General features: G+C 50.5%; 2 protein-coding genes across 3 annotated transcripts; both read right to left on the bottom strand.

Moving 5' to 3' along the window:
* Window positions 1-565: 565 nt before the first annotated feature.
* LOC119052950 (saoe class I histocompatibility antigen, A alpha chain-like) lies at window positions 566-3,224 on the bottom strand. 2 transcript variants are annotated; one of them, XM_053672040.1, is made up of 6 exons: window positions 2,928-3,224; window positions 2,094-2,369; window positions 1,879-1,992; window positions 1,413-1,445; window positions 1,258-1,301; window positions 566-1,097 (listed from the first exon to the last, which is right to left on the bottom strand). In XM_053672040.1, exons 1-6 carry the CDS (start codon window positions 3,193-3,195, stop codon window positions 1,020-1,022), a joined length of 813 nt encoding a protein of 270 aa, XP_053528015.1. In that variant the 5' UTR covers window positions 3,196-3,224; the 3' UTR covers window positions 566-1,019. The 2 variants fall into 2 exon arrangements, with proteins under 2 accessions (XP_053528015.1, XP_053528016.1); XM_053672041.1 differs by having other exon boundaries at window positions 1,039-1,097; window positions 1,258-1,305.
* A 5,688-nt stretch (window positions 3,225-8,912) lies between these two features.
* LOC128628391 (ret finger protein-like 4A) lies at window positions 8,913-11,741 on the bottom strand. Its single transcript, XM_053672038.1, has 2 exons — window positions 11,456-11,741; window positions 8,913-9,497 (listed from the first exon to the last, which is right to left on the bottom strand). The coding sequence occupies exons 1-2, from the start codon at window positions 11,739-11,741 to the stop codon at window positions 8,920-8,922; spliced, it is 864 nt and encodes a 287-aa protein (XP_053528013.1). The 3' UTR covers window positions 8,913-8,919.
* Between the last annotated feature and the right edge of the window lie 2,848 nt (window positions 11,742-14,589).

Raw genomic sequence — 14,589 nt, 5'->3', positions numbered from 1 at the left:
AGCCTCTGGTGGTGTCTGTGCAGGTGAAGCACCAGGGAGACTCTGGGGACAGACTGTGAGGACAATGGACGTGACACAGGACATGACCACAGGATGGCAGGCACACTCAGGCAGGTGTGGACAGTAGGGACAGAAATGGTCATTACTGAGATGTCCCTCAGGAGCAGAGGGCAGGAGACAGGGGAAATGTCCCAAATTCCCTGGGGAGCAGGTACTCAGCCCTCAGAAATGATGAAATATTGCCCTTTGCAACAACTTGGATGGACCTTGGGAATGTCATGCTAAGTGAAATAAGTCAGTGAGAAAAATCTAAGAACCATATGATTACACTCACACATGGGACATAAACCTGAAACTCAGGGACACAGACAGCAGTGTGGTGGTTCCCAGAGGGAAGGGGGTGGGGGAGGAGGGACCTTGTACCTGGTGAGGGAAGATGGTTTGACTTTGGGTGGTGAGCACACAGTGCAATGTACAGACTCTGTATCATAGAAATGTGCACCTGAAACCTACAGGAACCTCTTAACCAGTGCACCCCAATACATTTAATAAGAACACACCCCAATAATTTAATAAAAATACTCTAATAATTTATTAAGAAAACAAGACAGGTACAGTATCTACAGAAACAAACAATAAAACACCATAAAGATATAGGCTGTGGGCAGACCCAGTCCTGAAGCCCCGCCCCATGAAGCCCTCACTGAACACAGTCCTGGAGCCACCACAAGGCCTGGGTGACATTCAAATTGCTCCGATCCCAGGTCCTGGTGAAACAAGGTTCTCTCCAAGTGGAAGGACAAGATTCTTCTGGAGCAGCAAGGACAAAGGAGTAACAAACATGACCCAGGCAAGGAATGATGAGAATGGGGATGGCCTCACCCCAACTCTGGGAGGACAGAACCATCCCCAGGGGAGAGGATGCAGGTCCCTCTGAGGAGGGTGGCCTGGGGACCACCTCCTGACACGATGATGATGAGAACACAGACACATTCCAGTACTTGTTGCAGAAACCGCAGTCAGGGTCCCTTAAAGCCCCAAAGGGAGGCTAAAGTGACTGTTTTAGTACGAAACCCAGACAAGGCAGCTCTGTCACACTGGGAAAGAAAGTTGTCATGCACAAATTCAGGTCAGTCTCAGAAGTGTCACAACTCCCACATCCCACCACAGGCTCAGAATGTCCCTCCCTGAGAATCCCCAAACCCATTAGTGCCCCTCGGTCTCGGTGCCCCCCACCTCCTGCCCTCAGGGTCTCACCATCAGGAGCTGTGAGACACACATGAGAGCTTCGGGCACTGTCACTGTCTGGGGAAGACAACAGCAGAGTTACGGGGTGGGGGAGCCCCCCTCACAGACTCCAGCCCACACTCTCCCAAGGGTTCCAATGTCACCTCCCCAACACCCAGACTTACAGGCAGCCTGAGAGTAGCTCTTCCTGCCTCTGCCTGTGGGAAGAAAACATTCTGTGAGAAGTCAGGGGGGAGGCTGGGTCTCGTGACCATAAAGGAGCCCCACACTCCTGAAGCACAGGGAAGGTTCCAGAACTGTGACTGAACACCCAGGGTAGGATCAGGAAATACAGGGAGAGTCCATGTGCCAGGACTGGACCACCCACCCTTTTGTATGCCTGTCCTCAGCAGGGACCTTCCCCTCTGACCTGTGAACAGCTGGGAATCAGTCCCCATCACTAGAATCATCAGGTGATAAATGTGTCCCTCACTTTCCCACGGGCCTCACTAAAGAGTCCGCGTTAGGAAATAGGCCCCAGATGGACAAGCACCTGTGTGGGGACACGATGCCCATTAAGGAGGCAGAGCACACTTCCACCTGGGCTTGACCCCCAGGGGCACAGGGAACTCAGCCCCACCCCTTGCCCACCTGAGCACTTCCTCCTCCACATCACAGCTCCAGCAGCCACAGCTCCAAGGAGACCCAGGGCAGCAGCCATGCCCACAATGCCCATGATGGTGATGGTGGTCTGAGGAGGGGGGTCTGCAAGGGGAAGGTGAGAGGTCAACCTCAGGCCTGAGTCCTGACCCTGCTCAGGGACACCCTGAGGAGAGAGAGGCTCTGTGCCCACATCCCCTCCTCACCCCATCTCAGGGTCAGGGGCTCAGGCAGCCCCTGGTGCTGCACATGGCACGTGTATCTCTGCTCCTCTCCAGGGGGCACGGCCACAGCTGCCCACTTCTGGAAGGTTCCATCCCCCAAAGGCCTGGTCTCCACCAGCTCCATGTCCTGGATCAGTTCCTCCCCTTCACGCTGCCAGGTCAGGGTGATGTGAGCAGGGTAGAAGCCCAGGGCCCAGCACCTCAGAGTGACCTCATGATCAGAGATGCGGTGGTGGGTCACGTGTGTCTTTGGAGCGTCTGAGGGGAGGGTGAGAAAATTCAGGGACTTTGCATGGTCATGGGACACTCCAGCAGTGCTCATGTGACCACCCTGAGAGTGGACAGGACAGTGGGGGTGGGGGAAGGGAGTGCACCACCCAGACACCAGCCTGGACAGAGACACCTGGGATAATCTATTTCTTGAAAAGTTCCAGAATCAGGGTGAGAACCTGGGGTAGGAGTGTCCAGTTCTCTAATAGGAGAAACAGACTCAGGTGGAGGCTGATGACTCAGAAAAGTCAGAGTCCAGCCTCCAGAGCATGTCTCAGCCCCAAAACCAGGGAGAGCATCCTGGTGCCCCAGGTGCTGCAGGGCGTGAGGGAACCGCTGTGGGTGTTTCAGGGAGAGGCTGGATCCCTTACTGTCCTTTAGAGAAAGCTGGGCCCGCGGGTGAGTCACAGAATGAGGAAACCTGGGGGACTCTTCCCTCTCTTGAGCAGGAGGGACAGTCTGGCACTGCCCCATTTCCCTCCTCTCCTTGTAGGAAGCCGCCCCAGCCCGCAGATCCCCTCCTCGGGGAGGCCTGCTCCCTGTTACCTGCTGGGAGCAGCGTCTCCTTCCCCTTCTCCAGGAGCAGGCGGAGCCAGTACACGCACGTGTCCTCCAGGGTGATCCTCTGTCCCTCAGCAGCAGGGAGGTGCACTAATCTGTGTCTGGGGCTTGTTCCAGTCTTCGTGTCCCTCACGTCCACCAAGGTCCAGGAGCGCAGGTCCTCGTTCAGGTAGACGTAGTCGGTGCCATTGTAGGCGAACTGACTGTACCCGCGGAGGAGGCGCCCGTCCGATCCCACCAGGCAGCCGGTCATTTCCTGGAGGGTGTGGGGCCCTGACCCCGCCCAAGGCGGGTCCCCAGTTACGAGAGAGAACAGGCGTGTCCCCGCCCCAACCCGTGCGGACCCCACACGCGGTGAGTGAACCTAACGTGAAAATGAAACTGGGCACAGTCCTCGCAGGGTCCTCTGACCATGGGGCCCGGCGGGTCCCGACGTCCTGGGGGACCCCGGCGAGTCCGTGGGGATGGGGGTGGCGCGCGGACCCGGGCGCGCGATGCTCACCGTCCTCGCTCTGGTGGTCCTGGGCGCGCAGCTTGTTCAGGTTCGCTCTGCTCATCTGCTCATATTGTTCGATTTTCCGAGTGAGGTTGACCCTCAGCCCGTCATCTGAAATCTTTAACGGCAGCTTCAGACTGGAACTCGCAGCATCGCTGTTGAAATGCGCAACCTCCGTGTCGTCCACGTAGCAGACGCCGAAGTACCGGGACGTCCAGGTGCCGGGTTCGGACACGGAGCTGGTAAAGATTCTCAGCCTGTGGGGCCCCGGGGGCGCGGAGGACGCGCGTCCTGGGTCTGCGGTCGCGTCCTGGGTCTGCGGTCGTACTGGTGAGGGCAGGGGGCCCTGGGGATGGAAAAGGGGGCGGTGGTTGGGCGGAGGGGAGGAGGGCCGAGATGGGCGTCTGGGGTCGGTGGTCCGGGGGTCTGGGCCGGGAGCAGTGGAGACGCGCTGTCCCCGGGTCCTGCGCCCCCGCAGGGCCCGCTCGCTCCAGCCCCGCAGAGGCCGTTCCCTCCCGACCCCCGACTCACCGACCCAGGTCTCGGACAAGGCCACGGCCCCGGAGAGCAGCAGGAAGTCGAGTCCGGAGACCATGGCTCACACGTTAATCGTGCGGAAAGAATGAGTTCGGTCTCAGTGACTATTTTATAGCAGCTGCTGCAGACGCGGAGGCCGGGACTCCGCCCCGACCCTTCCTCCTGCACCGGGGACTCTGACCCGCGCGGGTCTCCCCAGTCCGGGCCCCGCGCTGTTCATTCGTTCATGCCCAACTACTTTGGCTCCAGAACATCTACGCAGTCTCACAATATAGGGACGGCCACCAAAATAATTTCCTTTATGTGGGTTCCTGCTATGAATATTTACCTTACAAAGAATGAAAGTTTGAGAATTATTAATTCATTCAGAATAGTATTAATAGTTATTGCAGTTAACAGAAATAATGTTTTTGTGAAAAATAGCAACTTCCACATACACTAGGCAGTGAGAGAGTAGATCTGTTTATGTTTTACATTTTTGCAAGTCTCGGTTCTTGTCCGTATGACTAAAAGTCTGCTGGATTTTCACATTTGCTGCTGTGTTTAATCTGTCCTTGGGTTGCAGTACATGAATAAACATACAGCCTCACACAGATATGTAGGAGGAGCACTTTAATAACCTTTTCAGATAAGTGTGGGTATTCAGCTTTGATCATTCACTAAAGCTACACAAGTGGCAGTTCCTGAAAAGTTCTTTGCAAAGAGGAACCTGAAACTACACCATTGAGTGTTTCCCACTCTGTTACATGACTTCAGTGGCTCTTGTACTGATGCAGGATTATTGAAAGTAACACATTGTTTCACTAAATGATAGAGATCTCCCAGTGTTGGTGCATTTAATGACACATCATCAAACATCACACTTGTTAACGTTACCACAGACCCCACTGGAAACGGCCGTCAGCTCTGGGAAGCTGTCTGGTTGCTGTGGGGAGACACACCTTTGCAAAACCCTGGGTTTCCTCTGAGAGCTTCCGTTCCATCCAGACAGCAAGTACTGTCTCCCCACTGGTCCCGTCTTTTGCACCCTCCTCCCTTCCTAGAACGCGCCTCCCTGAGGTGGGAGCCCTGCCTCCCCACACTCTGCTGAAGGCATTGCCTCTGGATTCTTCTAGAAGAAAGCTCACCCCCTGGAAATGAGATGTCAGAGAGTGTCTTCAGTCTGGGAGGGAGATGGGGGGACAGCTGTTTCCTGTTTGAACTGAGTACAGTTTGTGTCTGAAGGCACCAGACCCACAGGAAACCTCGTTTTGTTTGCTGTACAGCAGCTTGATATGTATTCATGTCCCAGACAGAAATCTGGTGTCATCTGTCACAGAGATGATATTGAACCCTTCATTTTTTATGGGTCTAGTGCTGTGACTGGAGGTCCAGACAACATACTGCTCAGTTCTGTCCAATAGAATGTTCTGGACCAAGGGATTGTTCTGTGTCTGCACATCTAACATGGCAGCCACTGGCTGTAGGTGGACGTTGAGCACTTGAAGTGTGAGCTGGGTGTGGAGCAGTTGAACTTTTACTCACTTTTTAAAAAAAGACTTTATTTATTTATCTTTAGAGGGGAAGGGAAGGGGAGAGGGAGAGAAATATCAATGTATGGTTGCCCCTCATGACCCCTGGGGCCCAGGCTGTGCCCTGACTGGGAATTGAACCTCAATTGTTTGGTTCACAGGCCCACACTTAATGCCACTGAGCTACACCAGCCAGGGCAACCTTTACTTATTTTTAATTTAAAAGCCATAAACTATCTTGTAGCTTCTGTATCAGACAGTGCCTGTCTAGAATGTCATTAGTTTTCAGTCTCTGCCCCCAAAGACACCGTGTGACTCACAGATTGATGTGCATCAAAATTGTTGTCACATGGAAGTCACGGCTCTTCATTCATCTGTGAGGGTTGGGGTACATCCTATGAACAGAGCACGCCTAAGAAGGATTACTCACTATGCAGTTTGCAACCAGAGCGTGCAGACATTAACCAAAATGTGATGGAATGCCTTCAAGTTGTATACGGTCAAAACACTCGTCACTGGAGCTCGTCCTTGTGCAGCTCCCTTTGGGCCCCTTGGTGTTCTTTTTGTGAGCCTGGTGGGCATACACAGGTGTGTACATCTTTACTTCAAGAGAAAATGTTTATCGAACACAACATACACCAAACACCTGTGGGGGCCATGCATACTCTCATTAAACTGTACACCAGAAGATATAAACTATGGAGTTCCAACTTAGAATTTCTCAGGTCGCACTTTTAACCATTTATGTTCCTATTTCCACCCACACTTTACTGTCCCCTCATCACACTCAACATGACTCTGACAGTCATTTGGTTCCTTAGGAAGTGTCCTGCAAGTGGGACATCTAAGGTTTCTATACAGTATCCAGCTGTGGCCCCTCACTAAGAAATAAAAATGCTCTCCACCTGACCTCTAGTCTCCTTCCATCACCGCATCTGTGACCCCCTCTTCTCTCCTCTCCCCCGGACACTCCCTTCCCTTCTGGTGACCACAGACAGCATTGGATGTGACTGCGAGGCCCTTTTTGTTTACTTTGTCAATTTGTTTATTGCTCTCTGTTTTATGATCGTGAAATCATACGACTTTTATCTTTTCCCATGTGACTTATTTCTCTTAGCATAATACCCTTTGGTACATCCATGCCGTCACAAAAGGCAGGATTTCATTCTTTTTTACCACCTCGTAGTGTCCCAGTGTGCGAATGCACCACAGCTTCTTTACCCACTCACCCGCTGACAGGCACCTGGGCTGCTTCCACAGCTTGGCTGTTGTAAACACCAATGCAATGGACAGAGGGGTGCGTCTATTCTTTCAAGTACGTGTTTTAGATTCTTTCAGGTAAATCCCCAGAAGTAGGATCGCTGGGCGAACAGACGGTTCCATACTCATTATTCTGAGGGAACTGCACACTGTTTTCCACAGGGGCTGCACCAGTCTGCATTCCCACCCACAGTGTACAAGGGTTCCTTTCCCCAAATTCTGGCCAGCACTGGTTTGTGGCTTTATTGAAGGTAGATTTTCTGACAGAAATGACATGATACCTCATTGTGGTTTTAATTTGCATGTGTGTTAGAGTCACATTGAGCAGTTTTTCATGTCTATTAGGCATCTCTAAGCCATCTGGAGGTCCTTTGTTAGTCATCTGTGTCTGTTCTGATTGCTCTGTCCCTTGTTTTTCAATGCTCACCTGAGGATAATATGTTTGTTGATTTTAGAGACAGAAGAAGGGAGAAAGTGAGACAGAGGGAGAGTGAGAGGGAATGGGAGACATAGACATGAGAGAAATACCGGAATCTGTTGCCTCTTGTCCAACCCCACCAGCAGGAATAGAATCCTCAGCCTTTTGGTGACCAGAGGAGGCTCCAACCCGGGATCTTCTGGGCCAGGGCTGCTCATTTTAAAGGGAGACTGTTTCATCTCCCCCTTCACTGTGAGCGTCTGTGTGTCTTTGGATGTGAGTTGGGTCTCCTACAGGCAGCGTATTGGGTTCTGCTTTAACCTATTCATCTTCTCTGTGCCTTTTGGTCTCAAGTTCAGTCCCTGTCCATGAAGGTGATTGTTGACCTACGAGGACTCTCTCCAGACGTTCTATCTTTGGTTTCTGGTCGCCTTGTGTCTCCAGTGTTTGCTTTCCCCACATTCCTGGTCTGTCAGTTCAGTCAGGTGGCTCCCTGCCTCCCGTACCCATGGCCACCAACCCCTCTGTAGTGCCTCGGCGTCTCTGCACCTGTCCAAGGTTTTAGCCACTCCATGGCCTGAAGGTCACGTCTACCCTCTCGCCCTCTGCCATCTGGAGGGGGGGTTATAGCCAGATTGCACTGGGGACCATGGCTATTTCCTTTGGATGCCCTCTATGCTCCATCTGATACATGGGTCTCACAGACAGGCTCCTGCGGGGAGCATCTCAGGGTCTGACTTGTCTCTCTCAGAGGTGTCCTCACTCCACCACGATGCTGGTGTCCAGCCCTCCATCCCCCACTGAACACATCAGCCCATGTGCTGCACCTGCAGCCCCATCCAAAACCCTCCTCAGGAATCTGGGAGTTTTACTCCAAGGAGAACCTGTGTGGTGGGAGCTGAGCAACACAGCTGTGCTGCTCACATGGGGAAACCCTGCTGTGATGAAGGGGAGGAACTGGGAGGGAAAGGCCCAGGGGGGGAATGTGGCAGAGTCAGCCCTGTGGCACCTGAGGCACTTTCTCCTTGACCGTTTCAGCTCTCATCACTCAAAGCTGAAAGCTAGTGAAGCCTCACGAACTCCACACATTATAACTGAGCATAAGGACTTTTTTTGAGCCCATGAACCTCCTGTATCCAGCTGCTACTGAAGTTGTCCTGCTTTCCTCTAGGGTCCCAGAACCTCCTCTGTGCACTTGAAACAAATGTGTTTTTCTGTGGCTGAGAGAAATGGCACACACACACATCTCCTGTTGTTGAGAGAGAGAAACATCAGTCTGGTTGCCTTCCTTATGCTTCTCAGGCACCTGCCCTGACTGGGAATGGAACCTGTGATATTTTGGTGCTTGGGTGGACACTCCAATCACCTGAGCCACCCACCCTTTGTCTGAACTGTTTCTATAGGTCTGGTTCCCGATGGCAGAGAAAAATCAATCATTCTGTTGGCTCACGCCCATATTTTCATTTTGTCTACAACCTCCCTGAGACATACAGTTGATCTTTTAGAAAATAAAAAGGAAATCATGTGGCAATTAATGTGAACGCTCAGAAGACATTTATTGGACAATTATACAAGGGAGCTCCCCCTCCCCCCACCAACAACCATAACAGTACTTAGTGTGGGAAGGGAAAGTTCCCCATAATTTGTGTTTGTCATTCCCAAACTGTCCCGCGGTTTTCAGGACACTGAGTCATCAGGGCAGGAGCTGGTATCCATGGCTGTGGGCATCAGGGTGTGTTTGTGAGGGCTCTGTGTTCAGGGCCCCGTGCCCTTGCCCAGCTCACTGGCCACACTGGGACTCTCCCCAGGGCACAGCGTCATGAAGTTCCTGCCGGCCTTCCCGGGAACTTCAGGAGCGAAGAACGGACGCAGGGGCTCTGCTACAGAAATTTGAGGGAACGTAAAAATGTGGGAGTCATCGCCCATGTGATAAAAGGAAATGGTCCCCATTTCACAGTCCAGGAAAACACCCACACGGCGTAAGCGGGGACTGACTATCAGCTCTGTTGCTGGCCGGGTGCTGGCCAGGAAAGTGTACTTCTCCCTGCAGCTCAAGGTCCAGAAGCCACGTTCTGAAGAGAGGATGACCTTGTCCTGCCGGGAAACAGACTCCTTGCAGACGCCCAGGTTCCACTCTTCGCTGGTGCCCACGTCCACCTCCCAGTAATGCCGGCCAGACGTGAGCCGCAGGGAGCCCAGCACACAGAAGGTGGCGCTGAACCTCTCAGGACAGACCGTGCGCTTTTGCTCCACACACACAAAGCGGACTCGCCTCAGGTCCTTGGAGATGTAGAGGTGCTTGTGGGCCGTGTCCACATCCAAGGTCATGTCCACTGCGGAAAGAGAAATAACCCGTCAGCTCTGTCCCCACCCTTCGGGGCCACTCATTCACTGTCTCCTCTTCAACTCCACACATTGGATTTTCCTGGGGAAATTTCCTGGGTCCCTGATGACATCAGGTTTCATAGACACAACCAAGAGTCATCATTGGAACTAGCCCTTGGTCATGACAGGCGTTCTCTCTACATTAAGCTCTTTGCTTATTTGATTCAGGACTTTTCTTTCCTTTATTGTGGAGTCCGTATGAAAAAAGAGACCATGACTGCTGCTTGTTTTCAAAATCAGCATACAAATTATCACAGATTCTGTCCTCATGTAGACCTGAACTAGGTATTTCAAAGGATGGAAAGTATTCTACTTCTTGCAGAATAAAATCATAATAAAGCTTCCTGTTTCCTCTCTTTCTCTCTCTATATATAATTATATTAAAATTATATATACACATACATATATTTATATGTAAATATAGAAATCTGTGCATAGATTTATAAATACCTGTGCATATATGTATTTTTTCCAAGATTGCTGATATGTTGACACCTTAGCAGAAACCTGGACTGCCCCTAACCCAGCAGCACCCACAGGGGCCGGACAGCACTCTGGGCACTTGTGCCGCCCTCCTGGGACTCTTATTCCGGGCAGAGCTTCCGGTCCAGGGTGACCCCCGTACCCCCCACGCTGGGGTTGGCCCACCCTTAGAAAGAAAGCTTTCAGAATAGAGACTCCTCGCTCCCTGGGTTGTTTGCTTTAAGCCTTTTTTCCTTTTTAATTTAATTTTTATTTTTGTAATCCTTCCCTGAGGATATGTTTTTAATGATTTTACCCAGGGAGGAAAGGAGGGGTTGGGAAGGTTCGAGCCCATCGAACCTTCGGTTGCCTCACGTGCGCCCCCTGGCGGGAATCGAGCCTGCCACCTTGTGGTGTACAGGAACAGATCCAACCAACTGAGCCACCACCGGGGCTCTTTAATTTTTAAAACAATCTTTGTTTTTTTCAGGTATAGTTGATGTGCAATACAAAATTATATTGCATGTAACTAGAGTTGAAAACATTAAAAAATAGATGTTTGCCAGATGGGAGGGGATGTGGGGAATGAGGTAAAACCTGGGAAGGGATTGAGAAGAACAGATTGGCCGTTACAGAACAGGCCCAGGGTCGTGGTGAGAAACACAGGGAATACAGTCACTGATACTGCAGTAATGTGTATGGTGCCAGGAGGGGAGGAGGCTTATCAAGGGGAGTCACTTCTTGGGGTACATGAATATCTAACTACTATGCTGTAATTCTAAACTACTCTCATATTGTGTGGCAACTGTTATGCAAGAATCAATTCCAAACACACTCAAAAGTGAAAATGGTTTACAAACGCATTAAACACAATGAAGAATCAGGAAGAATGGATGTTAGGGATCCAGGCTATGTAACAGCCAGCCTCGGATTTCTACTCGATCAGTCTCCAGTTCCTAGTGACCACCAGTTGGTTACCTGTGTGGCTACGGAAAATACTGAATAGTATACGTCAAGGGCATGACTATGTCCTTTTTCTTTTTCTTTTTTAAAGATTTTGTTTTGTTTTCAGAGAGAGGAGAAGGGATGGAGAAAGAGAGGGAGAGACACAGGAATGTGTGGGTGCCTCTCACGGGCCCCCTAGTGGGAACCTGGGATTGGGTTCCTGGTCAGGGCCCTTCCCGGGGGCAATCCATGCATGTTTCTCTCTTGTATCAGTGTTTCTGTCCATCTCTCACTTCCTTCCCCTTCTCTTAAAATAGATAAATGAAATCTTTAAAGAAAGAAAGAAATCCTACAGACGGTTTTAATGCACACTTCCAGGTTGGAAAATTGGGAAAGAATGAACATTTCAGGTGCCAGAACCCAGGTAAACACCTTGACTGGAGGGCTTTGTCAAGTGGCTTTTTCCCAGGGAGTAGGGGCAGGTGGCCCCAGAACTGACCTTGGAACCTCCGCAAACTCGGGTTCATCCTCAGGGTGTCTCTCAGGTGGGGCTCCAGCGCCTTGACTGCTGACACCAGCCTGCCCAGCTGATGGTGGGGCCTGATGTCACTGTTCTGAGAAACCTTGGAGCAGCTGAGGCACACAATCCCATTTCCCTCCGGGTACTTTTGCAGTGAGCTGACACACTGGCGGCAGCAGATGAACCCACATTTCAGGCCGATGGGGTTTTCCAAGTAGGTCAGGCAGATGGGGCAAGTGCTTATTTCTTTAAAGTGCTGGGCCATGGTGCCTGTTTGGGGAAAAGGGGCGTGTGGTTAGAACGTCCTGAGTAATAGGGACTCGGTGGTCCTGGGACTTCACTCTCTTTCTATGAAAGGGATCTGCACTCACCACTCCCAGGCAATCAAGATGCAGTCCAAGAACAAATATTAATAGCTCACAACCCAGAATTTCTGATGTCTAAAATGCTAGTTAGAAGGAAGACAAGATTCATCCTGGGGCTGTAACGTAGGGGGTGAAATGATCTCTACTCTACTTGTGAATTTTTCTTTTCAATCCTCACCAAAGGGCAGGTTTTTATTGGTCTTAGAAACAGAGATGTAGTGGAGGGAGGGAGAGAAGGGGAGAGAGAGAGATGGGTTGCTTCTTGTACAGCCCCTGAGTGGAGGTCTACCCTCAATCTGCAGTAATATGGGATGAAGATCAAATCAAATGAGCCACCTGGCCAGGGCTACCTGAGTGTCTTATGGGGCAGCCTCTGGCCTGGAGTGGCTATTGAGCCACTGGGATGAGGCTTACCCACAATGAACAGTGTTGAGCATGAGATGTACCCTGGAATAGGAAGACATCACAGGACAGGTGAGTATAAGCCACCTCCCAACAAACTTCTGAAACTGATGAGTTGTTGGAATGACTGCCGTTTGCAAGTTATAAAAAAAGGCTTGGTTTTTTGTTGGTTTGTTTGTTTTTACTTTGTATATGTGGCTTCTAGAAAACCAGGTGAGGCCTGGCTGGGGAGCTCACTTGGTTAGACGAAGGTGCTATTACCCCAAGGTGGCAGGTTCAGTCCCCAGTCAGGGCTCAGACAAGAAGCAACCAGTGAATTCATAAAGGAGTTCACAACAAATCTGTGCTTCTTTCTGCCTCACATCAAGAAGTTAAAAAATAAACACTAGTTTAGGATGATGTCTCTGTGTGACTTTATATATCCTGTGGACAATGCTGGTTGAGACCCACAAATCCTACAACTGAGTGTGGCTGAGACCCACAGAAGCTGAGAGACGGAGGAAGTCAGTGGCTGACACTCCACTTACCACATTGCAGAGTCCTCCCATCTCCCATCTGACTCAGAATAAAGACCACCATGTTATTTCTGCTACCTGGTGTTGAACATCTACATTCTGTCCACTGCCTCCATCAAGGGCAATTCACCCCTAGGTGTCCACCCCATGCCTGGCAGTGAGCTGGCCTCAGACATCAGACAGCACTTGCTGAACCTTCTGTAGAAAGTGCAAAGTCAAAACCATGGACTCACCTCCCGGGCACTAGATCCTCTTCTGGCCTCCAGCTGCTTCTTCCCCTGTTGGCTCAGCTCTGGAGTGAGGTCGACCAGCAAGCCCCTTTTATCAGGCAGGTCGCTCCTCCCACTTCGCTAACTTCCTGTCTGTCCCACTTAATCCAATCAGATTTTCCTGGAGATAATGAGATTATCTTCTCCCAGAGAGAGTTTAGCCGGAACAAAGGATATAGTCAAGTGTGAACATTATTTGTAAACAAATGCAAACAAAATATTGTCATGTAATCATTGTAGATTAGATACTGAGTATTATTTCTGGTGCTGTCTTGGGAAATGAATGTCACAAATTACAATTTTTTTTTTGTCAATGGTAAAGTCTGATCCTTTGGAAAGTAGGTGACTGATTGGCCTAAAAATGTTTGGAATCACTGGATTGTGGATTGTGTAGCATCTCCTGAGAGTCAACCAGCCTCATCCTACCTAGTTTTTTGTTGACATTATTTCTGATGTCCCATTTCCCCCCTTTTGCCCACTTGGTCCCTGCGGTCAACTCCCTACCCTCTGGGCGTCAGCACCCAGTAGTCAGAGTCTCTGGGCTAATCCCTCCACCTTCTCCCATCCCCTCCCCCCTCCCCTCTTCCAGCTGTCAGTCTGTTCCATGTGTCCATACCTCTGTCCATTTCAGGGGTGTCAAACTCATTTTCACCGGGGACCACATCTGCCTCATGGCTGCCTTCAAAGGGCCGAGTGTGATTTTAGGACTGTCTAGATGTAACTACCTCTTAACTAGGTGAGGACAATGAACATGACACATGACATGACCACAAGATGGCAGCCTCAGGCAGGCCTGGTGACCACAGACAGAGATGGCAATGACTGAGACGCCGTCAGGAACACTGGGCAGGAGACAGAGAAAATGTCCCTTGTTCCTTGGGTGCAGCTGACTTAGAGTCTCGTGGTCACAGCGGTGCGGGGACATCTGTGCCAAGAGTTCCAGTCACGGTGTTTCCTGGGGGACACATTCTTTTAGCTCCTTCTCTTGTCAGAGCTTGTCCCCAAGTCCCTCACACTGTCATCCCTGTGACTCAGCCTGTTCCCACTGTGCATTCTAGTCCCACCGCTCTCTCTGCTCTCGGCCTCAGGTCTGTTCTGTGGCTTTTCTTGAAGTAAAATGAGCTCCCAATATCCCACATAAAATCCTTTTATGATTAAAGTAGAAATTTTGGGATTTCATTATTTCTTCCAAGAAATCAGTCAGAGGATTAATTGCAAAGAGCGAGCATTTGGAGATTTTCAGTATGTGGGACTGAGAGCCACTTTCTAAATCTTCTGCTTGACTTTACTCCACGGCAGAGAAAACGGCACGTACCTTCCACCCTCATATGACAAATAATGAACTACTTTTCCTTCCCAAGGGTGGGAAGAACATTGAAATGTGGCTTCAAGGCCTTTCCCCAACCCGGGTTCTACTGCATCACAGAACTGTGTGCATCCAAATGTACTGGGGGACCAGGATGGCTTGTGGGCTCGTCACAAAATAATCAACTTTCTCCCCAAAATTGCTCTCAGAATATTGGGCATGAAGTCCAAGTTATAACTTTTTTTAACTTTGAATA

The sequence above is a fragment of the Artibeus jamaicensis genome, unplaced genomic scaffold (assembly GCF_021234435.1).
Source record: "Artibeus jamaicensis isolate MK-2021 breed Jamaican fruit bat unplaced genomic scaffold, CSHL_Jam_final contig_723, whole genome shotgun sequence".
In the NCBI taxonomy this organism is placed as follows: Eukaryota; Metazoa; Chordata; class Mammalia; order Chiroptera; family Phyllostomidae; genus Artibeus; species Artibeus jamaicensis.
The sequence above is the reverse complement of the archived record's forward strand: the minus strand, read 5'-3'. Positions and strand labels throughout refer to the sequence as shown.

Excerpts from the sequence above, each read along its gene's own strand:
- LOC119052950 (XM_053672040.1), bottom strand. The coding sequence starts at position 3,195 with ATGACCGGCTGCCTGGTGGGATCGGACGGGCGCCTCCTCCGCGGGTAC. Across the intron at positions 2,370-2,927 it reads GGAGACGCTGCTCCCAGCAG|ACGCTCCAAAGACACACGTG; the intron begins GTAACAGGGAGC and ends CCCTCCCCTCAG. Across the intron at positions 1,993-2,093 it reads GCCCCTGACCCTGAGATGGG|ACCCCCCTCCTCAGACCACC; the intron begins GTGAGGAGGGGA and ends TTCCCCTTGCAG.
- LOC128628391 (XM_053672038.1), bottom strand. The coding sequence starts at position 11,741 with ATGGCCCAGCACTTTAAAGAAATAAGCACTTGCCCCATCTGCCTGACC. Across the intron at positions 9,498-11,455 it reads GAGTTTGCGGAGGTTCCAAG|TGGACATGACCTTGGATGTG; the intron begins GTCAGTTCTGGG and ends CTCTTTCCGCAG.